This window comes from Cryptotermes secundus, unplaced genomic scaffold, assembly GCF_002891405.2.
Source record: "Cryptotermes secundus unplaced genomic scaffold, Csec_1.0 scaffold844, whole genome shotgun sequence".
In the NCBI taxonomy this organism is placed as follows: Eukaryota; Metazoa; Arthropoda; class Insecta; order Blattodea; family Kalotermitidae; genus Cryptotermes; species Cryptotermes secundus.
The window spans coordinates 51,872-77,511 of NW_019732381.1; the positions used below are offsets into that span (position 1 = coordinate 51,872).

General features: G+C 42.1%; 1 protein-coding gene across 2 annotated transcripts in view; it reads right to left on the reverse strand.

The window, feature by feature from the left end:
- LOC111867646 (G-protein coupled receptor moody) overlaps positions 1-25,640 on the reverse strand; it is a 209,558-nt gene that overhangs the window by 48,951 nt on the left and 134,967 nt on the right. For both annotated transcript variants that reach the window (XM_023857662.2, XM_023857661.2), the window contains exons 4-8: positions 19,416-19,586; positions 16,730-16,857; positions 5,491-5,644; positions 3,572-3,774; positions 963-1,124 (exon numbers count right to left, since the gene is read on the reverse strand). In XM_023857662.2, the coding sequence (XP_023713430.1) occupies positions 963-1,124; positions 3,572-3,774; positions 5,491-5,644; positions 16,730-16,857; positions 19,416-19,586 (818 nt within the window). The remainder of the gene's footprint in view (positions 1-962; positions 1,125-3,571; positions 3,775-5,490; positions 5,645-16,729; positions 16,858-19,415; positions 19,587-25,640) is intronic.

The window sequence follows — 25,640 nt, forward strand, 5'->3', positions numbered from 1 at the left end:
CCGTAATATATCTGATTATCTGTGTTTGCACAATCCAACCATTTTCAGGTTGTATCCTCTGGCTACTTGTCACTTGACATAGGTGACATCTGTTGGTAGCAATATGTTGACACGAGTTTATACGGAATAAACGATGTCCATTGATATAAATAGATAAGTTCGTCACGGGCGAGCGAATAACCTCTGTATATTAATGGCCGCGCCATTGCTCAAGTGGTTAGTCCCTGGCTTCCCATCGCGGCGGCCCGGGTTGGATCCCGGTTCTAGTCAAGTGCGATTTGTGGTGGAAAAAGTGGCGCTAGGGCAGATTTTCTCCGAGTACTTCGGTTTCCCCTGCCAATCTTCATTCCACCAATTGCTCCACAATCAACCTCACCTATCATCTGGGGCTAGTACAATAGGCCAGAAGTGGCCGCAGTACAAGGGACTCAGTCCCACCCCCCTAGCAATAAAGAAGTCCTCTCTATATTATATACGCATCAAACGAAATTACTAATGATACACACTAAAGGCGAAAATAGCGCCACAAGAAGAGAGATGCACGCAGTTCCAGAGGACTACAGCTGTATGTCATGCTACTCACACCCAAATTATTGGAAGACTTCTTTCTTAGTTATCTCGTACTTTTCCAAGCTGCCAATTAAAACATTCAGTATCCAATTTGTGAATATAATATTTCTTTTCAGGTAGCACAGAAAGAAACAAAATTATAAGAGCAGAAAATAATGACGTTAATACCCAAAGAGACTGCGTTCCGTTATATTATTCTCTGATTTCTTTCCATTTCCATTTTTGCGTTAAGTATTTTCAGTTTATTTGTAGTTATTTTACATTTGATCTTGCTCTATATCGAAGAGACCGGGCAGTTTCCGTTTGATCACGGTTCTGTCGAGTTCACTGCGTGACACTTCACGACTACGGTCCTGGGAACCAAGCAAGCTGTGGTAGACACGGCTACTCACCTCCGCAGCTGCTGCCGACCGGCGTGAGGGACAGTAGCCTCGGTCGCCGCCACAGTAGCACTGTCTTGTACGCTTGTCGGTACTGCTTATTCATGATGACGTAGATGATGGGATTGATGCAGGCCGATAGGTACAGCATGATGTAGCCCAAAACATGGAGACCTGTAACCAACACCATAATACCATCTTAATCGCTAGCACCAGCAGCACCATGACACACTGGTGTTCCCGCTAGGATGCCTGGCGTCACGGTGTACGGGGTTCCAAGCTTAGACGCTTGGCCGGGGGCGGGGGGAACCCTCAGTGATTTTAGTCCGCAAGCGAACTATACCGACCAAGCAACCGCCATTTTTTCGGCTAAGTTAGTGTCAAATTTAACAGATAGAGGGTGTCGCGTGGTCAGCGCAACGAATCCCCACGGCCGTTAATTTCGGTTTTGTAGACCGGAGCCCCTATTTCCTTTATACAGCTCCTCAGCTATCCTCATGAGGCTGAGTGGACCTCGTTCCAGACCCATTACTTCTAAGAAAATCTGGTAGCGCCGGGAATCGAACCCGGACCTCTGAATCTGTAGTCAGGAACTCTGACCATTAGACCACAGAGGAGGTCCTAGGCCGAAGATTGGCTCATTGATATTTAACGTGTTTTTTCTCAATTCCCCACAAGAAAAGGTTGGGATATGACCTGAAATAAGCCACGTAAGTCATCATTCAAAATCACAATTCTCCGTATCTCGGGAGATTTAAAGCTGTGACCACACAAGCCTATCTTCATGGGTCCAGTATGTGAGACTTGTGGCTCCGATGAGGACAGTCTTCTGAAGTATGTCGCCATGCAATCTGGTAGATGGATACCAAGGTTTCGGATGAAAATGGAGAGGGGGAGATTACTCTGAAACGTTTGTATCTACCAGACTACCCAGCGCAATATTGATATTCTCTGTGATTTTCCTCAGTGATTCCAGTTAAATTATGGAATAGTGCTTCCGATACGCCATGACCACTTAATTCCATAACATCCCTTGTTTTTCATCAGCAGAATATTCCGTGTTACATAAGTTAAGCAGTATAAAAGCATAACCAAATAAATCAATGCACAATACACGCAGTCATTCCACTCTTCAAAATTGTATACTATATCTATTTGAAAAAGCGGCGTTATATAAGCGCAGAATATATCCCCTGGGGTTGGGCTATCTTTTGACAAAGGCCTTTTCCATTTTTCTCAATCTTTTTATAAGCGCCCGTCTTTTATCTGTGTTCACTCCTCTATTTCATATATCTATCACAACTTAATCCCTCCCCCCCCATCATCGTAAATCGCCATTTATCTGACAGCTTAATTTCTGATAAATGACTTCCGAAATGTGTTACATGGAACCCAAAGATTCTGTCAGGGTCTCCCTGGGACTACGCTGTGATTTCTGAATTCACTGATGTCATTACGTACAATGCCCTACAAATACGGTTCTACAGGATGGCGCACCAATAGTTGATATTGTCACGTATCGGGCGTATAACGCGACAAATAACTTCACGAGGTATTTGATGTAGCGAATTTTATTTCACATTCGCACTTACAATCACCCAAATTACAGATTTACGATTACTGCTATCTGCAGTATCACAATTAGTACACTCCAAATGCCACAATACAACTGGTTGCCGGCTAACTCGGAACTAACTCGGAGGTAGCTCGAGGACTAACTGACTGACTGTGAATAGCCTTCGCTGCTCCTTATGTAGCCTTGATCGGACAATTGTCGTCTGGTGCCTTGTTGCTAGCCACGCTGTCCGGAGTTGTTGACTGCTGCCTAGCAACCGCGATATCCCTCGGTGACGTTACCGCTGTTGATTCGCTTTGCATAGCTTCATGGTCGCGGGGACTCGGCTAACGTCGGCTCCGCTCGGCTCACTTCGGCTCCGCTCGTGACGTCACCGCGCGTTGCGCGTTGCATAGCTACCAGGATGCGGGGTGATTACTCGCCTATTACGCGAGCGCTATGTTACCGCTACGTGCAGCTGGGTAGGTAGGGGCCAACATGTCACAATATATTTGAATATTTAACAGCAAAATTATTCATTCTTCGTATGATAATTTTTTAAGAACTTGTATTTTTTTTCTCTCCTTTTTTATTTTCATCAAAGCATTTGTTCAGCATGATGCGATACTGGAATGGCATGCATCGACAAATTTCTTTTTAATCGATTTTTTTAAAAGTGTCAACTGTTCTTGTACCATTCATTACGAGAAAATATTGCCTAGTCTCGTAGGCGGGTGTTTTGCGGCTTATTAAAATATTTCTTTCTGTTAGTGCATACAAAAGTGAACAAATTTAATACAGTGTAACTCACATAGGCACATAAAGTGCGGTCGCATTTTATCCGAATGTGAAATAATGTGATATAAAAATATTAATAAATCTTTACTTTATGCGAGAAGTAATGAAATAATGCGAATCCCCAAAAATTCGGCAATATATTTATTTTTGTGAGAAAACTTGTCTTGAAATAGGCGAGTTCTGAAGTATGCAGTGTCTTAGGAACGCATACCTCGCATTAAATGCGACCGCACTGTATTTTCATGAAATTGGTGTGAACATTGTGTACCTGGAAAATGAACGTCCTCGTCAGCTACCTTAACTATGGTGATAGGCAGGTAGCATACGACGAAGGAGAGGAATATGGCAAGCACCATCTTCGTGATGCGCCACTCGTTTCGTTTCGTCTTCAGCTCTCGTTGTTCCTTGGTTTTCGTTTTGGTGGCCCCGGAGCGCATTCCGGCCGCATGCTCCCTCATCCTGCTCTCGGACCTGCACACAGGTGTGCCCATTCTTGTGTAATACGTGATGCATACATCTTAGGAACAGTAGAAAATTACCTCGTGCAAAAATCGTACTGGTACGGAAAACTACAGAATGCATGACTGTTACGTAATTTTAATTCGCATAGTGGGGGGTGGAGTCCAGTTGGGTGCACTCGGCACGGCTGCCACTGATTGGCCTATTGTACTTGCCTAGGGTTATTATGAGGATGGAGAATTTAGTGGAATGAAGATTGGCAGGGGAAACCGTAGTACTCGGAGAAAACCTACCCCAGCGCCAATTTGTCCACCACAAATCCCACTTGATCAGACCCAGGTTTGAACTCGGGCCGCCACGGTGAGAAGCCAGCGACTAACCGCTTGAGCTATGGCGCGGCCCTATGACTGTTACGTAATAAGAGGTCAGAGTTCATTCTGCTTGATATGTGTACAGAAATTTCCATAACGAATAAAGAGGAAATCCGACAGTAAATGTGGAATGAATTACAATTTTCTGGATATCAAGTAGTTTCAGAAATGTTCCCAAGAAATGCGAAAGGCGCCTGGTGGCTTCAAATGCTGTACCTGTCCGTCTGCTCGTATTAAGCAACTCGGCTCCGCCTGGGTGGATTTTCGTAAGCATTTATGTTGGGGAGTTTTACTGAGACCTGTTGACAAAATTTAGCTTTGGTTATAAGTGGACAAAAATAACGGGCACTTTACACGAAGACCCAGATGTGTATCATGACAACACCTCGCTGCCTCCCACTCCACAGAAGAGACCACATTGGGTTCCTATCCCATTCAGTAATTTTACATGTGAAACAACTGAACGCGCCTCAAACGTTACGTTACACGTACATTTCCTGTGTTTTCACTGGCTACTTATGTACACGAAAGCAGCGTATGTGATTAATCGCTTAGATTTGGAAAATCTACGTGATTTGCATTCTAGGAACGTTGGAAACAGCAGGAGTTGTAAGTGTGAACTGAGCACATAGAATAAATTGAAACGAAATATACCGACCCGTGAGAAGAGTCATGAAGAAGGAGAAGAAGCCATTTTGACACTAGATCAGAATATTCACGAACAGACTTACGTTTTATGAGAAAAGGATTTGGATTTGAGGTCCTCACAGCGGTGACTAATAAATAGCCTCGTAGTAGGTAGAAGTTCACCGACGTTTCGGAGGAACGTAATCCCTCCATTTCCATGGTCGAACATTAAGCCAAGCATTCCCCTTGCTACCTGCTTCTTGCTTGTTACTATGTTAGCTTACTAACTTTTAAACCCTGAAGATGGAGGTAGTAAGATCCTCGAAATGTCGGCGATCTTTTAGCGGATTAAACGGCGTCACATCCTAGAAGACAAAAGAACTTCGGTTATCTGATAATCCGGATCAAGATTCAAAACAGATATCACCGGAATTCAAGTCTAGAGCATTACAGGTGCATCAGTTTGCAGTTTGGTTTGAAGGAAGACAACTCGGCGATTCGAGGCCATAGTCTCGAAAATTTTCACCACCATAAAGTATAATTCGCAGTTGGGACGATTCTCGTACGTGTGTAGGATGCGAACCTGAAGATGTAAGTGGCTATCAAGACAAGTCTTGGAAGACTGTACCGAGTAAAACAAAAAAGTTGGAAAATGGGATGAAGCCAAATTTGATACCAAAGACAGGACGAAGTGGAAAACACTTTGCAGCACTTCTACGCATGCCCTTACTTGTGCACGACCCAGAATATCCGGGCATAACAGCAGACGATGACGCAGCAGGGAATGAGAAACGCGATAACGAACAGAGCTGGTTTCGAGGAGTTACCGTTGTTGTCCCTCAGGATGGTGCAGGTCCCCAGTTTGCCATCCAGCCCGAACATACCTGGAAGGAACAACAGTCGGGTAGTTATCTTTATCCTGCAGCTGAATAGTCCACTAAGTGGCTGGCTTAGTTATTCGTTCACTGAATGACTAGCCAACCAGCTAACCAGGTCATGAATTCCCCAGTCAACTACCGACTGACTAAGTGATTAATTGACTGATTGATGAAATGACTTGAGTGCCAAACGTAACGGTCAGATGACTGACAGATGAAGTGGCTGACTAACGATCCGACTTAATAATAAACTACTAAACTGTCTTACGGCCGGTCCCGGTAGCCGAGCGGTCTAAGGCGTGCACTGTCTTCTATCGCTCGGAAGCTGGGATCGTGGGTTCAATTCCCACTCAGGGCATGGATGTTTGTGTACAAGTAGAGGCTTGCTACGAGCTGATCACCCGCCGAAGGAGTCCTACCGAATGTGTAAGATCTAGAAAAACCGAAGTGAACGGAGAAGTTCATGGAGGTAGGCCTAGGCCCACTGGGGCTGTAGTGCCAAGGGAAAAAAAAGTGTCTTACGAATGGCTGATTGAATGGTTGGCAGACTAATTGACTCATTCGTCCCCTAACTCACTAGTACTCCCTGGGAAATCGCCCAAGAAATATGCTTCGTCCCTTATTGTTATAAAAAGTAGAGCTATCCCTGTAACAATCCGTGGAGGCTTGTAGAGGTGTGAGACGTCGAGGCTGCCACATTTACTAGACAATCGGTTCATAGATGGAGGTGAGGCTGTCAGCCTTACGTGCCGGCCGCCCTTTACCCCAAGGAAAATTCCTGGTTTTCATTTCTGTTAGAAGCTGAGTCGACCCTAGGGCTATAGTGCTGCTGGATAGATTTGAACAACAGGAAAATTCAGTCACTTCATTGGGAGTCGAACCCACGACCTTCCGGCTTTTAGCATAGTGCCTCAATTAAATAAGTTATCATGTTCCCCATTATTATTATTATTAACCATCTGATATACGAGTACAAACTTTCTCATGTCACTATAACTCGAACATATTCAGTGAAAGACCTGGGCGTATACCTTGATTCCAAACTTCATTTTCATGATCATGTTAATTTTATATTTTCACATCGTATTAAAAAAACCTTACACGCGTGGAATCCGCGACATCATATGATGACGTTCGACCAGCTGCCCTAACTTTCAACGTCATCATATGATGTATAATGATGCTAGGTATAATTCGCAGTATCACCATTAACTATTCAACCCTTGGATGCGTGTTCATATTATACTTTAGCTAGATCCAAGGTTGAATACGCTTTAGTAGTTTGGAATCCCATTACGTCAACTGATGCAAACAAACTAGAACACATTCAGCAGAAATTTACGGCTCTCCGTTTTAAACGTTTTTTTCCTCAAGTCGATTTTTTTTTCCTCTTGGCACTATAGCCCTAGTGGGCCTAGGCCTACCTCCATGAACTTCTCCGTTCACTTCGGTTTTTCTAGATCTTACACATTCGGTAGGACTCCTTGGGCGGGTGATAAGCTCGTCGCAAGGCCTCTACCCTCAAGTAGATTACTGTTACGAATTTGTTTTAGAACAATTTAAATTGCACACCTTGCAAAAGAGGAGATATCACCTTGATTCACTCTTCCTTTTTCAAGTTTATCGTGGTTCTATACTTTGCCCTCTGCTTTGGAAATTGTTGGCCTTCGGGTCCCTGTTCGATATATCCGAGACATTCCTATGTTCAATGTCTTCTGTTAGTAAAAATTGCCCCTCTACTAGATGCGCTTCTGCTGCTAATGTTTGCAGGGACGTTGACGTCTTTGGACCAAAAAGTCTGTTGATGAAACATGTCTTATACTGAATTAATACTATTATTATCATTATTTTTATTAATTTCGTTATTATTATTATTATTATTATTATTATTATTATTATTGCATGCTGCTCTATTTGAAACTCAAATTCTCACATTGTGGCTTTGTCTGTGTGTGTTTGTTTCTGTATCTTTATTCATGCTCACGGTATAATTAATATATCCTATCATATTTTGTATTTTGTTTTTTTAATTATTTTTGTGTATTTATCTCTGTTCGTGCTGGCTTTGTAATTGGCCTCTGTACTCTTAAGATTGCACGTAAATAAACACGAATTGAATTAAATTATTACCTGTTAATGTTAAATTTTCTTGGAATTTTATTAATTTATTGCCATTATATAGACTGTCTTATTTTGTATGTTGTATTTTAATTGTCTTTGTGCCTTTCTACATACTCGTGCTAACTTTGTAATTGGCCTCTGTGCTGTTAAGTTTTTGCATGTACATAAACACTGGACCCGAAGTTCCATTATCCTTAATTATAATACAGCCTTTGGACGCAAGCCTAAGGCAGTTAAATGCAGTTCACATCCACAAAGCCAGCCACATTTTAATACTAATTTTCTATTTGCGCTTCCAACTCCCTAGCGGACTGTTTTATTATATTTTACAATCAAATTTTACATGAATTCGTTGTTTTCCGATCCGCCTATACAATATTTATCCCCTTAATATTACGATGTGAAGAGAATAAATTATGAAGCTTCCCAGTATTTAATTACGTCAGCCATTATTTTACTCTCTTTATCATGGGTCCAAATATTGTCCTCAGCATTTTGTTTACAGGCATCCACAGTCTATATTCTTCCCTTGAAGCGACAGGTGATATTCACACCCACAGAAATCAGTTTAAATAGCCACCGTCTCTGTCGAAAGAAAACGGGAACATAAACTATTCTGAACTGAAAAAGCATACAATAATCTTTTCAATCTCAGGTATAGGCCGAACCAAGTAATTCGCTGATTACCCCCATGCATCACAGAGTCCTTGCTGGCAAACTGATGTTCGCTCAGATGTTTAAGAACCCATCACGCATTGCAAATATTAATATTTTTGCTTCCATGCATATGCTTTTCTCTTTTACTTCACCTCTTCTTATCATCCTCTTCCTCCTTTGAACGATTATCCCCTCCTTTATTCTTATCTCAAATTTTCCTTCCCACTGCTTCCTTTCAGTCTGCCTTATTTATTTTCTTGCACCCCATCCTCTTCCTTCTCCCCCCTTCCTCATCTTCTTAGTTATTTTCTTCTCCACTTCTTTCTCGATATATACCTATAGCGGTCCATTCTTGTGATAGAAATAAACACCAGAACAACAGTTAACAGACACGGAGACCAGCAGGTTGGGCAGTACAGAATTTAGTCGTCTGTGTGTTATGGCTAGGACCCGGATCTTTATGCGCTAAAAAGACTTAAAATATGCGCTAAAAAGCGGGGAAATGTGCACCAAAAATAAAACAATATGCACTTAAGAAACAGGTAACTTTAATCAGACTCACCTATTTACATGTATCATTCACTGCAGAAAGTAGCATCACAAAGGCAACTAGAAGTCTTTCAGTGCTTTCTGGAGACGAACTACGTCTATTGTCCGTCAAAATGAGTTTATAGGCTGAGAATGATCTTTCTACATCAACTGACGTGATTGGACAGTATTTATACACTGGCGCCGAAGGTTCGGAACATTCATCTGGCAAAGATACCCTAATTCCACTCAAGTACTGACTAACTGACTGAATCTTTTTTGGTCCTGAGTTCGATTTCAACACCTTTTCTAACTTGAATTTAATCTCTCCAATTTCGCCTGGAGCGGAATTCAGTGAACAAGTTGCTTTCTGAAAGAGTTCAAGTGAGTCGTGAAGGAGTGCACCACAAGATTCTAAGCTCTCAATGGCTTTTGAAACTGTGGAAAAATGTGCATGGATAAAATTCACCTCTTGATAAACAGTATCACTTCCAAACACCACTCATACTCATCTTCAAGTTTTGTAACCACTTCTTTTACTTGATTGAAATTCTCCTGATAAAATGAAACTGCGGATAACCATGTCCCCCACCTAGTTAGGACAGGTTCAGGTGGCAGAGGAACCTGAGTTAGGCAACCTTTGTAGAACTGGACACGAGCTGGTGCTCTCGGAAACAGTTTTTTCTCCACTTACAAATAAATCGTTAACAGCTGGAAACTGTGCGCGTATTTTTTCTGCAAGACGGCGTAATCCGTGCGCTAAGCAGGTTACATGTATAAGATTTGGATAAAATACTTGCAAGGCCTTTGCTGCCTTCAACATATAGGAAGCTGCATCTGTGAGTAATACAAGCACCTTACAACAATTATTCTCAATTTCAGATGGCCATAGTAGTCGCATAGAATCATTTACAAATCTTGCTATTGTGCTATGGTTGGTTTTCTCTAGTACTTTGCAGGCAAGAAGATGAGGGTTGCCGGGTTCGTCTGGATGTAGCTTAGCAACTACGAAATTTGCTATGTATCGGCCACATAAATCGGTTGTCTCATCCACCGATATCCAGACACAGTTCCCTCCGATGTCACAACGGATTGACTCCAGAGTAGATTCATACAGCAAAGGTAGATCATTTTTCTAAGAGTTGATTCATCTGGAATTTTTTGAATTACACAATATTTCTTCAGAAATGATCGCAGAACTGGAATGCTTAATTTATTCCATGGAATGTTGCTGCATATTAAAACCTTACAAAGATCGGCTGAAAATGTATTAACAGAGGATTTGGGTTTGACCTGTGTAAGAAGTAGTTGTCGTGGCATGCTGTTCTTCTTCCCCTTCTTTGCCGCAATATGTGCAGTCGTTCTTGAGTGTTGTTCAAGTTGAAATTTCTTTTCACATTTTACTTCCTTTGCGCAAACCTGACAGTACACAACAACACCGTCTGTTGAATAGTCAGTATTACCCGACACCCACCGAATTTTTAAATATCTACTGCTGTACTTTTCTTTAGGAATTTTCAATACACGAACACTTTACTGATGTAGACTATTAAAGTAAAGAGTAACACATTAACTGAAGAGACTTCTCTCGAGACCAATCCTCTGATGCTACTGTCTGCTGTGGTGGTCAAAGCGATGCAGGAAAATCGCACCCCCTCCCTTTCAAAATAGCCTAGCTACCTGCTTGTATTGTAAGTGGTAAAAGTGCCGCTACTCAGGGAGTTGAGAGTAGCAACTGGCAAGGGATGTCCAAAACACAGGCAAAACCGATTTTGTTAGAGAACATTGGAATTATCCTTAATTCCAAACATATGCAGAAATATGCTCTTACGCTTAGAATATGCAATAACGACAAGAAACCTTCAAAATATGCATTTGCATATGCGCATATGCATTTTCAAAAAAATCCGGGCCCTAGTTATGGTGTGACGAGAAATATATAGTGTGAATTCAGAGGCTGAAAACTCTTAATTCAAGAGATAGAAGAGCTTAAGCTTTTATTTTCTGCACTGCGGACCACGTGACGTTCCTTCCGCCACGTCATCGCCAGTCGATGGGGACCTGCGGTTCTTTTCTTCGTGGTATACCGGTGCCACTTCCTCTTCCTCTAGGCCACAAGACGCAACTTTGTGCGCTGAAGCCTGTTCTTCATATTAAGAAAGTTGTGATCAAAAAGTGCTGTAAATGAGTGTGCCTGGATGTAAGTAGCGAGCGACAGACGAAGTCAGTGCGCGCCGTTTGTTCCCCCCACAACTGTAGGTTCTTCTAACATGTTTCAACTCGCTCCGTTCACCGCGCCGATAGTTACTAAGGTAAAGGTAAGGTAAAGTTGTCCCTTGTGTTTACCTAATTAAACACTACTCCATGAAGACATACGGGGGAGTGAATGTATATACACACGTTCTCTTGACCTCGGCACTAATTGGAGGTGAGTGATCAGCTTCACGCCTCAGTCACTTTACCCGCGGGGAAAGAGCCCCCATTACCCATTGGATAGGAAGCTGGGTGGGCCTCACAGCCCACCGGGCTGGACCACTGGATCGCCCAGCCCGTAGCCAGTCGCTATACCGATTACGCTACTAAGTTACTGAGAGTGCAGTGTTTGCATCTTTGTCGTAAAACCTAGACGGCAGAGAAATCGAACAGAGAACGAACATGAAATTTTGTTTTAAACTGGGCGAAACGGCTGCAGAGACCCACGAAATGTTTGCCAGAGATTATGGAGATGCTGCTGTGAGTTGAAAGACAGTATACATGTGGTTTTGAACGTTTTCGTGGTGGTGCTGAATCGACTGAAGACGAACAATGCTCAGGTCGTCCGTCGACTTCAACAACAGAAGAAAACTTGTTGAAAATCAAAATGTTGATTCGAGAAAACAGAAGGTTAACTTTTCGAGAAATATCTAATGCTTTAAACGCTTAATCTGGCTCAGTGCAATACGTGTTGGCGAAAAATTTGAACATGAGAGTGCGAAATTTGTTCCACGCCTCTTGTAACAAGAACAGAAAGAACTCCGCCTGTCGATATTGTTGGAGTTGCGTGACCATGCGACTCAAGATTCAGGATTTTTTTAGTTTGATATTGGAGTTGAATCTGGGGTATATGTTTACGATCCTGAAACGGAAATACAGAGTTCTGACAGGAAAACGGCGAACTTGACATAAGCAAAGAGATCGCTTCAATCGAACTCAAAAGTCATGTTGAACGTTCTCTTCAATATTGAAGGAACTGTTCTAGCTGAGTTCTTGCCTCGAGGCGCCGCTATGAACTCGGAATAATACAAAGATCTGTTAGAACGCCTACGAAACGACGAAAACGGCCGGTAAAGTGGAAGAACGGATTTGTGCTGTATCATGACAACGCCCTACGTTACACGTCTTTTATCATCCGCCAATTTTTTGGCTGATAAAAAATTACCACGTTCCCATCACCATACTCACCAGACTTGGTACCCTATGATTTCAGGCTATTCCCAAAAATTAAATTGACGATGGAAAGAAAACATTTTGACACGATTCCAGAGATCGAAGCTGCAACGAAAAAGCGTTTGGGAGCGTTAAAGAAAGGTGATTTTAGAGTTGTTTCAGAGGTTGGCAGGACCTTGTATAGATAGGAAGGAGGACTACTTTGAAGGTGACTAACTGCGCTTTGAAATTAATATAATAAATTACTTTTGGCACGTCCATTTACCGTATTCTTTTTGTCACACCTCGTATGTTAGACGAAAGCTGTACCACAGCTCAGGCAGTTAGACGCCAGCTTCTTTTTATGGAATTCCAGGTTAAATTCCAAAGCAATTCATATGAGTTATTGGTAAACATGGAGGTAATGGCACAGTTTTTTTCTTATCGAGAGTACTTTGGGTTACCCCAGTCAATTACCCGTTCCTGTTCGCTAGCCAGCATAGCATCGCAGTTGTAGCTTCAGCTAACCCTGCATTTGGACCGATTCAAGGAAAGTAGTAAAAGGTAAAGTTGTCCCTCTGCTTAACTAATTAAGCACTACGCCAGGAAGACGTATGGGGCAGTAGATGTACAGACATACCTTTTCTTGACCTCGGCATTAGATGGAGGTGAGTGGTCAGCTTAACGTTCCGGCCACTTTCCCCCCAGGACACGAGCCCCCGGTACCCATTGGATAGGAGGCTGGATGTTCACTATTTAAATATTTTGTGTTCCTTCTGGACATTCTTGTCAGGCGATGCAGAACGCAAGGACTTCATAAATGGGAGTTGAACTTTGCAGTTGAGTGGCTGTCGCTTCTATATCATATTCGTTATCACGGGTTAGAATCTTTGACCGGAGACTGGGAATTTCGTCGTCTGCCAAGTCTGCCAAGGACTGTCAGTCCGACAATCCCGACAAAAAATGGAATTGGCACTGGCGATTTCTCAGGTAATTATTAAAATAAATGGATCCCTTTGGGACCCAGTGGGACCTTTGGGAAGTCACGTTCCGTTTCAGTCCTATACTGACTCCGACAGTTTTGAAACTGAAGGAATATAAAAGCGATATCTTGAATCATCATGTCAAAATAAAAGAGTAAATACGCCACGACCGCTTTCTTTCATATCGAATTCACTGTCATATTACGATTTGATACTAGTCCAAATTCTGCGTTCAAAACGCGTCGCTAAATAAACCAAGAAGCAGTAAAACATATCTGAACTCTCACGTCTGCAATTTGAACTGTGGTTTATATTTTCAAATATCCAAGATCCCAGACAGTTCAGTCGGCAAAACATCTTCGGCTACGGGATGTATGACATCATAAAGTACGGCATTTGGGCCCAGTTCTTGGATAATTAAACAAAATTCACATCCCCGTAACCGGCTTCCCAAATATGTATTTTAATATTACCCTTTCATTTTTTCTCTGTCTCCGAGTCTGTTTAATTATATTTTATAGACGATGTTTCATGATAATTCGTTGATGTCCCGTCCGCCAAGTTTATAATAATTCATTTAATCCCCCCCCCCATCTTTTTATATGAGATGAAGGGCACAAGTTATGCTGCTTCTTATTATGTAATTTTCTCCTTTTATTGATGACGTGACATTATCCTCAATTGTAAAACCCAGGTTATGAGAAGAATTTTATTTCTGTGCCCCACATATGCCTTTTTGCCTGGTATATCAGCAAGAGATATCTTCAGGCGTAGGAAATTCAAATTATTTACAGTTTGCACCAGGGGTGGACGGTTGTTTTTAGTCGGGGGCTGGATGGTTTGTTTCGAATTGGCCAAGGGTCTGAGAACCTCACGGTGAGATCTGTGATTAAGAAGCAGTCAGATGGTTATCAGTTATTTGTAGTGATCCAACACATTTTATAGATGAGCCAAGACAAAATGAGAGTATCATAAATTAATTCAGGCACGATATCCTGAATTGTGACTGGTGCCCTCACTTCTTAAACTGATCCATAGTACTGCGCTGTAGGCAGACCTACAGTTTTAGTTTTATCTACGTTTTGGTGTTGGTAAATCTCTTTTATATTGAAGAAAGTCGTCTTCCGGGTTTAGGCACCGTGTATTCTTCGTTTTGGCCGACGTTCCTCCGAAACGTCGGCCAAAACGAAGAATACACGGTGCCTAAACCCAGAAGACGACTTTCTTCATAGTCATCGCCGTGAAAACCTCAAACCTTACTCTTTTATATTAATTCCCTATTTTATCGCGTTATTTTTATGAAGCTTCTTTGCTTCGATAAGTCTTTGTCTTAAAAGTTGTGATAAATTCGTTTCGTACATTTCATAGTTCCGATTATTAAAAGAAACGTGACTTTACTTCAAGAACTTGGCTTTAGAAAACGTAAAAATATCCGAGTCAGATTGAAAGAAAACGCTGTGTTTGTAATGAATACAACGAAATGTGTTGAACGTGTAGTTTATTGGAAACGGTTCTGCAATTCACATTAAAAAAATGCGTGGAACAGTGAGTGTACTTCGTTTAGAAATGTATTTTCTCTCTCAAGAAACTGTCACGTATTCGATAATGGAAAAAACTTTGCAGTTTATTATTTTTATGAAAATTTTGTAAGCCCAGAATTCATCTCACACTGCTTTGTAGCATTACAGCGGGGAAATGGACAAGGAAATATACTGTCTTTCTACATGGTCGATATTTTAAAATTACTGGCTCCGCTGTCCGAGACCAGCATAATAGTCCTTGCGTAAGGCGCATGTTATTCTCTGTCCGCATATTTCATGCGCGATACCACTAAACAAATGTCAGATTTATTTCGTATTACAAATAATCCGACGAATTAATTTTAGCTCCCATCGGTGCAGTGTGAACTGTACATGAAATTTAAATAGAAATATACCAATTTTCTAATAAAAACTGAACTGATATGATTTGTAGATGTCATTGAAGATCTGCACCTTTTGAGCTTTTTTCCGATATGGAGAATTATTTATTGGAATGTAAGGAAAAATAATTTATGACTTGGTTATGATCAGCGATTTTTTTTTGCACTGAAAAAATATATTTATGTCGAAAATAAATCCTCATCCTATGAGGTACGCAAAAATACGAAAGGTGTAGTTTATTTCGTACATGGGTCTGTTTTAATGTCCATTTCTCACATGTGACAGTATGCAGAAATTTGGCCGACTCTAGTAATGACTTCATCATTAGTAATCAGAGATACAGTGTTATTTGCTGTGTCAAGGAACTTAGTATATAATCCACTTTTTTCCATTGGCGTTGCAGCCCTCATTTGGGCCTAGGCCTACCTCCATGAAACTCTCCGTTTCACCTTCGGTTTTACTAGATCTTAGACATACGGTAGGACTCCTTGGGCGGGTGATCAGCTCGTCTCAAGGCCTCTACCTATACACAAACACAGAGAAACGCACACAAATATCCATGCCCTGAGTGGACTTCCGAGCGACCGAAGACAGTGCATGCCTTAGACCGCTCGGCTACCGTGACCGGCCATATAATCCATTTATACATGTTTTATTTGTCTGTACGTGGAACATACTATTTGAATAAATTCTAGTTCCTGAAGGTGTACTAATAAAATAGCTCAAGTAATACCCCACTATGCTACATAGAGCAGCACCACCAAAGGAGCCAGTGGATCTCATCCGAATTCTTTTCACGCCATTTTAACGTCGTTTCTTTCCATTCACTCATTAGTCTACGCATTCATCTGATATACGTCGACTCATGCACTCATCTTTCCGTCCTGTCGTTCCCTGAGGCATCCGTTCATCCCCTAACCCCTTACGCATCTGTTTATCCACTGACCCCTTAATATCCTTCAGTTATTCTCCTTAAGGTTCGGCCACACAGAGCGCTAAGCTATGTTCGCTACGTACGCTACGTACGCCGTGTACACTCTACGACGCAGCTAACATAGGGAACATAGCGTACGTAGCGTACGGAAGTCTGAGTGGCCAGTCACATTAGCAATAAAGGGAGATATTTTTCTGTTTGTACAGCGAACACAGCATACGTAGCGTACGTAGCCTACGTAGCGCTCCGTGTGGCCGAACCTTTACTTCAAGCATAAATACACGTACATCCATTCATCACATCCTAAACATCCATCAATTCATCCATCCAGCCACGAGGATTTACTCATTCATCCATTCTCCTCTGCGCACGCACCTTGTGGCCCGCTCACCCTTTACGCAGCCATTTCACCTGTGCCTGTCAATCCACACACCCCTACGCATAAATTCATCTGCGGTTGCTTGGATCCCTCACCCACACACCCCTTAAGCATACATGAATCCACTCGTCCATCCATCCTTACAGTTGTGTTGTGACTCACCCCAGACTCCGAGCAGGGTGGGGATCTGCATCCCGAAGCTAAGCATCCAGCAGAAAGCGATCATGGCCCCGATCCACACCTTCTTGTAGATCCTGCTGTACACGTTGTGGTGTGCGATCATTATGTACCTGCACATTGCACAAACTGTCACATATCCGTTGCACTTACCGTCTCGTGAACATGTTTATACCCCGCGCCACGGAATCTGGAGCTTCACAGCCACAATATGAACATTATTCTCTAGTTTATGTCAACACGGCGGTGCTGCCAGCTCTGCTGTGCACCCGTAAACACTTTCTATGAGTCGACTTGTCTCCTGTCCTAGTAAACATGCGGTCCTATGCTTCTTGTTGGCCGTTATGTTGTCAACTTTTTTCATTTATTTGTTTTGGAGTTACAACATCTGTTGAATTTATATTTTGCATTGATCTTGAGAACTCGATATGACTAGCAGCTTACGGCGGGTATATCGACACGTCACTTGCTGTTACGAAGCATGTGGAACGGTACGCGTTCGGAAAGTTTGACGTGAGAGGCGAGACAGAATAAGCGAACTGCTTACGTTTATAGCCTTTCAACGATGTTTCTGAGCAGATTGAGCACGCTACAAAGTAGTTTTCACAAATCTTCGAAGTAACAGCTGAACATCATAACGATATATGCACCCTACAGTATTTTAGTGTAGACCGATTTACAAAGTATATCAAATTTGTCAAGTGATTGTGGAACAGACGGAAAGACACGACCTTACCATGCTTTGCTGTATACAAAAACCTTAGACAGTGATTTTCAGCCTTTTGAATCTTGCGTCCCACCGATCATTTTATCAGAAACCTACAATAAGTGAAACAGCATTTAGTTTTCCCAATGCGTTATTTTTACAGTAATTTTATTTTAGTTCTATATTGATCATTAGTGGAAATTACGATTATCGAGACGTCATGTGCGACCAGCTCAAAATGAAGTCAACATCGGTTGAGAAACATTGGCCAGGACAAAGCAGACTGAGAATTCCGATTCACTGTACTAAACTCCATATCCTTCGTTCCTGGTATTCTGCTACTAATGTGTTTCATATTGATACTAAATTTCGAGTCCTTAGTTCCCGGTATTCTGCCACAGATATACACCATGTTTATACTAAATTCCACGCCCTTCTTTCTCGGTATTCCGCCACTAATGTACATCATGTTTATACTAAATTCCACGCCCTTCTTTCTCGGTATTCCGCCACTAATGTACATCATGTTTATACTAAATTCCACGCCCTTCTTTCTCGGTATTCCGCCACTAATGTACATCATGTTTATACTAAATTCCACGCCCTTCTTTCTCGGTATTCCGCCACTAATGTACATCATGTTTATACTAAATTCCACGCCCTTCTTTCTCGGTATTCCGCACCAGTGTGCATCATGTTTATACTAAATTCCACGCCCTTCTTTCTCGGTATTCCGCCACTAATGTACATCATGTTTATACTAAATTCCACGCCCTTCTTTCTCGGTATTCCGCCACTAATGTACATCATGTTTATACTAAATTCCACGCCCTTCTTTCTCGGTATTCCGCCACTAATGTACATCATGTTTATACTAAATTCCACGCCCTTCTTTCTCGGTATTCCGCCACTAATGTACATCATGTTTATACTAAATTCCACGCCCTTCTTTCTCGGTATTCCGCCACTAATGTACATCATGTTTATACTAAATTCCACGCCCTTCTTTCTCGGTATTCCGCCACTAATGTACATCATGTTTATACTAAATTCCACGCCCTTCTTTCTCGGTATTCCGCCACTAATGTACATCATGTTTATACTAAATTCCACGCCCTTCTTTCTCGGTATTCCGCCACTAATGTACATCATGTTTATACTGAATTTCATATACTATCTGTGCAGTCTCTGGAACACTGTGAAGGAGAACTTCACTGGCGTACACTTAAATTGCATCATTTACGATATTATACAAGTCGCTGTCCTTGATGTGCATTTGTACCAGAGTGAAATCCGTTATTGTAGAGCTAATCATATTATGAGCATCACACTCAACAGAACTAGAATGTATTTGTTCTTGTATTTTGTTAATGGTGTCGCAAAAATAATTCACATACAAGTTGTTAACCTCTATTAAATCTAAATTTTGTATTTTATAAAATGGCCAGTTTTAATTTCCTGAGACAATCTTGAAGGTGTAACTTTTTTCATGCTAGTAGGCTGTTGGTGTTGTCACTTTTTCATATATAAATGTTACCTCCATGCGCATTTGGAATCGTGTGAAGCACGTATTAAAATGGCTCAGACAGTTCCTCCGTCCATCCATATGAACTTTTGAGACAACTCGGGGACCACTATACGGATTTGCATAAAATTTCTTACTGCGGAAGACGTCCTCACAGACAAGGACTGCATAAATATATAATTACGAAATAAGTCTCCGATATTCCATGAAATGACTCAGAGTAGTGTGTGACGTGCGATGCAAGGAACTGCATATGTGACAAGAAAGGAGTGCGATTGACTATCCGATGAATGGGGCAGGAAGATGAGGTAAGAACCATTACCGGACAGCGGGTTCGAGTTCCGTAATGTTTAACCTGAAATGTCTTGATTAGAGACAAAATTATTAATCTGTTTTTATAATATTATACATATAATACTATAAAATGCTGAGATGCCTACCTGTTTACAGTGATCATAGCAATTAACAACAGCGACACGCCAATGCTGCCATACCGCATGAAAGGAAACAGCTGGCACAAGAAATCTCCATGTATCCACGTGCCGTAAATAAATCTGGACGAGCTGAATGGTAGCACGAAAGTGCAGAACATGAAATCCGCTATACATAAACTGAAAAAGAAAACAACACCTTCTATAGGTCTGGCTCTGCGCTACGATGCAGATACTGTATTAGCCCTAGTTTAATGAGCCACATCATAAAATATACACTACATTTTTCAACACACCAGTTTTGGAAAAAGTGTATTCATTAGCTTACAGCTACAATAAAGGATTGTCGATGTACGGGGAGGATGTTTGAGAGTTTCCCGAAAACCGTTCTGCCGCTTCGGCGAGAGGAACACAGGCTACGACTCATCTGGCATTGCACACGTTAGGACTTCCGGCGTGGCACACGGCCGTATACATGCTACAACTTCGGCAGAGTCTACACGAGCGCACAAAATGCGTCCGTTGTAACGAACGTACTTTGCTGAGGACGTTGCTGAGGACACCACACAGTTGCAGAATGCGGTGCGTACTTTTTTGTCTGCATTCGCCTCTCTTGTTTAATTCTACAACGGACGTCACGACGTTCGTTCAAACGGACACGTTTTGTGCACTCGTGTAGACACTGCCTTAGGTCCAGTATCACGCCAGTAAGTCACTGAACAATTACTATGGAGAGGGCTTATGTGTTGTGTACTATTTGCAGTACTCGCCTTATACTTGGATTGCGCGTGCGCGGACATTATGAGCAGATGTTTGTGTCTGTAGGAGACTGACTCACATTTGGAAAATAACGCACTGAACTTCACGTCCACTCCACCTATATAGACAAACTCCATATAGGAAGAGTACTGTTTGCTGGAACGTGACGCAGGGTAGTTATCGTCTACCGGACTACACGGATGCACATCCCAGGAGATAACTACGCTTACTGTCACCGTGGTGAGAAACTAAATTTAAATTTAGAGTAACTCGAAGATTTCTATCTTGTGCGATATAATACCGTGTAGTGTGGTGAAAGTCATCTGCCTGCTTCATGCTGCCTTCATGCTTGGTTTACTGTTCAACCCTGACGATTGAGGCAATATGTTCCCCCGAAACGTTGGTTAAATTCCACCGGCCTACAAAGCATTATATCCTAGAAGATAAGAGCTGTACATAAACTCCACTGCGAGGACCTCAAATTCTTCAAAGTAATTTGATGTTTCACTTGTAAGAATGAAGAGTACGTAACGTCTGAAAGTTGGCGACGATGGTACAATACGACGTTGAATTTTCTGGACATTGTACAGAAATTAAGATGGCGATGTCTAGAAAACTGGACACTGCATGAGCAGTACGTCCATAACTACTTCCATGGAGTGGCATCCTTCTGGAAAGACTGATACTCGTTCATGTGGTCAGGAGGTTCTTTGCCTTCTGTGGCACTGGAATTTTCATTGCTGTGTTCGTAAGAACTTGCTACTTGTCCCTGTTCTTATCACGCTGACTCCAGCCCGGAACTTGATATTCTAGTTCTCTGAGATCTAGTTTAACATTATCTTTCCATCTATTCCTGGGTCTCCAGAATGGTTTCACCAATTGAGTTTCCGGACTAAAACTCTGTATGCATTTCTCATCTCCCTTACGTGTGCTGCACGTTCGCTTCAGCTCATCATTCTTGATTTGGTCACCCAAATAATATCTGGTGAACAGTATAAATCATGAAGTTCCTCGCTATGTAATTTTCTTCAGTCTCTGTTACTACTTCCTCTCCCTTGCGTACATATATCGTCATCAGCACGCTGTTCTCACAACCTTTCATTGATGTTCTTCCCTTCGGCCATGAAATTAAGTTTCCCATTTAAAAAGCAGCAAGAATTATTTGAGCTATCAATACTGAAGAAATGGGTATATGAATTTGCAAAGAACGTTAATGAAAATGTCATTTTTACTAACCGGAAGGTTGAAAACCGCTGACACAAGCCCTCAGTCATTTCTACCCCCACCTTCCTGTACCAGTAAAATCCTACTTTACATGCCGTCCACATTAATCACACGGTGAATTGTGGCTTTTCAATAACAGAAGTCGTGAGGTTCCATAGAAACGAAATAAGATATTTCGATATATGTTAAAAAATATGTCTTGTTCTTCCAAGTGCTTTTGTTACAGTATGATCTGTACTTTTCCTTCCCAGTAGTGCGCTGCATTCGGTCACATAAGCAGTTCAGGAATTAAAAAGGATACGTTTAATACAGTTGGACCTGTTAATCATGTTTCTGATTAATGACACCATATACGTGTAGGCAACACGAACGACGTTTCGGCGAAGTCTTCGCATTAAATATAGAAGCAGCAAGGATCTTCGAAGCATCGGCAATACATAACCCAGAAATACTATCCGTATTCACAATAGGCCTCTGTGAAAGCCTCAGGTGTTCTGAAGCGATAATAATTTCGGGTATTTAGAAGTCATACAATATTATCACGTAGTATATGTGACTATAGACGGGGGTTTGAGTTGGATATTGGATTTAATGACCACTTTACCACGCGACTCGGAAGTAAAAGTAATTACAGCGCCGTCGCTGATCTCCACACTTAAGAAATCACTACAGCACCCGCTAAATATTTTCATCCTGCTGTGCCTTCACTGGCCGTTCCCTGGCTACGGCTTCTAACAGCTGAAATTCTTCAGCTTCTGCGCTCAAGTCATCTATAGATGGCAGCTCTCTTCCAACAAACTCCTTTCTTCACAGACTCCCCTACAGAACTGACTTGGTTGCCCCAGTTTTCTTCCTTATAATTTCTCGGCACGTACCGCGTAGACAACACCATTCATTCTTGTATGCTAACCGTTTCCGCAGGAATGTGTTCCCGTCACGCAGCAACGGGTTACGTAACCCCGTTTATTAAGAATCTGCTACTGAGCAACGGGCGTTGATTCGTGGCCGTTACTCAGCAAGAGTCTACACGCTACAGTATATTTTAAGACTTCTTGTAAAATGCTCTCTTCTTCAACGTAATCCTTCCTTATTTTGAATCGTAATATATTTTGTGGCACATTAAATTCGATCAAAAACGGTAGCTTACGAAGCAATCAATGTAATTGAAACAGCAGTCGTTTTATTACAGCTCTGCAGTTATCGGCAGTTTTAATTTGTTTGAAACAAAATATTATGATTCTCCCTTTTCAGTTTAAATTCCTCTAACTAGCACAAGGATGAATAAATTTCTCTTTATTACTAATTACAGCGACTGGTACTCCTATTTAGCATAAAGCATTATTCAAATTGCCGCTAACTGCGGGGCAATCAGAAGGGTGGAAATTTCACAAAGCTATTCCAAGTCTTCGTATTTTACGGTGGAGGTTTCTTTCGAGATCCCCCCCCCCTTCAATTTTCCATTCCTTCCTTTAGGACTGCATCAGTAATTAACAAGTTATGTTCTCTTCGATTCGCCGCTTTCCTGCTTTACCGAGGAAATTGACCCCCCCCCCTTCCGTGCTTCTCTTTCATTTTGGAGTAAAATTGTGTTTGTGGGAAAATTTAAAGATTAGCTTCTAATTTTGTCTGTTGCTTTGAAACGGCATCAAAAGAAGATATCTGTACTAAAGTTTGTTTCATCTACAAGGTAAGGAAGTGATCACTATTTACAACTGGATTGATTCCGTTGATCAGCTGGTTTAAATACAGAAATATCCGATTTCAAGTTATGTACACTACTTTCTGGAAGAGGAGGAGGTCCTACGGTAATGCTTTCTACCATTCAGTCCAAAAGCTTTTGTTTTGTTTTGTTTTCTCGTCTGCTGTCTAAAAACATAAACATTACAATGCACAAAACTAATTTTGTCTGTATATCTTTATGGATGTGAAATTTGGTCTCTAACATTAAGGGAGGAACACAGACTGAGGGTGTTTGAGAACAGGGTGTTGAGGAAAATATTCGGACCGAACAGATATAACGTAACAGGAGGTTGGAGAAAACTTCATAATGAGACTTCATAACTTGTACTCTTCTCCAAGTATAATTAGAATGATCAAGTCAGGGAGGATGAGATGGGCAGGTAATGTAGCATGAATGCGGAGAAAATACACGCTTATAGGATATTGATGGGAAAGTGATAAGGAAAGAAACCACTAGGAGAACTAAGAAGTAGGTGGGTGGATAATATTAAAATGGACATTAGAGATATTAGACATTAGAGATGGGGTGGTATGGACTGGTTAAATGTGGCTCAGGATAGGGACCGGTGGAGGGCTGTTGTGAACACGGTAATGAACCTTCGGGTTCCATAAATTGCTGGGAAGTTCTTGAGTGCTTGCGGATTCTCAAGGAGGGCTCAGCTCCATGAAGTTAGTTAAGGAGGTCTTACAGAGCGAGTCTCACTCTCTGTTCCTGTCTGTGTGACAAGCCTCTCTGTCGCCTTAAGAGAGTCTGGAATGAATTAGCTGAATTCATTAAGACGAAAGGATGTGATTAGGAAAATGCAGAACATGATAATGACTGTGTAACAATAAAGATGAAGATAATGCGGAAGATTATAATGGAAAAGACTGTGAAGGTGGAGAGTTTGTCTTCTGGGGTATAACGCCGTAAAGTCCGTTGAAAGTCGACTTTCGGAAGTTCACTATACGGTGTTATACAGGGCGAATCGTATAGAACCGGCCCGATGAATTTGCTAAAATTCCGCAGGTGATGCATATAACCGCTCACAATTACGACATAATCCGTGGGCCGTGCTGAGTCGAATGTTGTGCGCATGATCCGGCAAGTGGCAGCCTTTATGCTGCAAAGTCAAGGACAATGCCGAAACGTGTCTGCATTGGGCAGGCGGCAGTCATGGAGTACACTGTTGAACAGCGAGAGTTTCTAATGCCTACTTGAAAACGGCGGACACTTTCAACACCTGCTCTGATCATGGCACACAATCCAAGATAAGATATGTGTAAATTACTTTAATGTCTGTATGGTATATTTTATATTACACCTCATTTCGTCGGGCCGGTTCTATATGAATCACCCTGTATATCAGAACATAGAACTCTGCATATCACCGCTGTGAGAGTCTCAAATCCTACAGAGATTTGAAGCTGATAGTAAAATACTGTCACAATTTGGTGACTAGACACTTGTTTGGATTGGTAATCGGATTTACAGAACTCATATACTACGTAAACCGTAACAACAGATAATTAATTCACGCACCCGACTTCTCACTACAGCACACGCTAAGTCGTCTCAGCGTTGACGTCGTTGTCAGTCTTCATTCATGAATTAGTCAAAGTCAAGTCACAATACGACTGACGGTCAGTCGGCCAGTCAGTCTGTGTGTCAAGTCCCTTCTGGAGCCCAAGATTAGATTGTGTTACCATCAGACAGTTGTGGTTTACTAAATTTGGGGCGCCCTTTTTGGCGAGAGGACGGTCTGTCATTTGTCGGGGTCAGCAATACAGGTCAACTTTGCTTCATCATTTTTAATACAATGTTTGTGATGTCATTATTCTGCCTTTTTTTTTTAACTCGGCCCCATTGAGCCCTGTTATGGTCTGCTGAAATATTGTTGCGACTACTTTGAACATGTCGTTCAGAGACGAGCTCTTTGCATTAGGAGCCCGAACTGATTGACTTGGTACTTGTTGGTTGTGCCTCAAGGGAGGCGGGACACTGTGACGGGGCAGGCCTGTGAAACTAAGACCGGCTGAGGTTGCTGTGTGTTGCTGCGCAGCCCCGCCGCCAAGGACAGCCCTGGGTGGTGTGGCTGGAAGAGAACGCCCTTCCCGCTAGAGTCTTGGGCGCTTTCTGCGACTTTCTCTTTCGCATCTCTTCCTTGTCTTCATTTCATTTCATTTCATTGTTAGAGGGGGTGGGTTTCCCCATGAACTTAGACCAGTTATTGGTCCATTGTGCGTCCCCCTTTAATTTCTACTGTCGCCATACCCTTCCAGTACTGGTGCTCGCTATCAGCCCCTTTCTGCCAGCGAGGTCGGCCCTCTTCTGGCAGTGGTACCCGATACTTCCCCATCTGCCGGAGGCATTAGAAACTACTTGGGCGGGAAACTTTCCCTAATTTTGCTCAGGGGTCTCCTAGAGACATGAGGATCGTTTACGTGCCGTAAATCTGCGACACGGGTTTGAACCCGCGTACCTTGAATCATGAGGTGGGAACGTTACCCCTAGACTACGGAGGCCGCTTT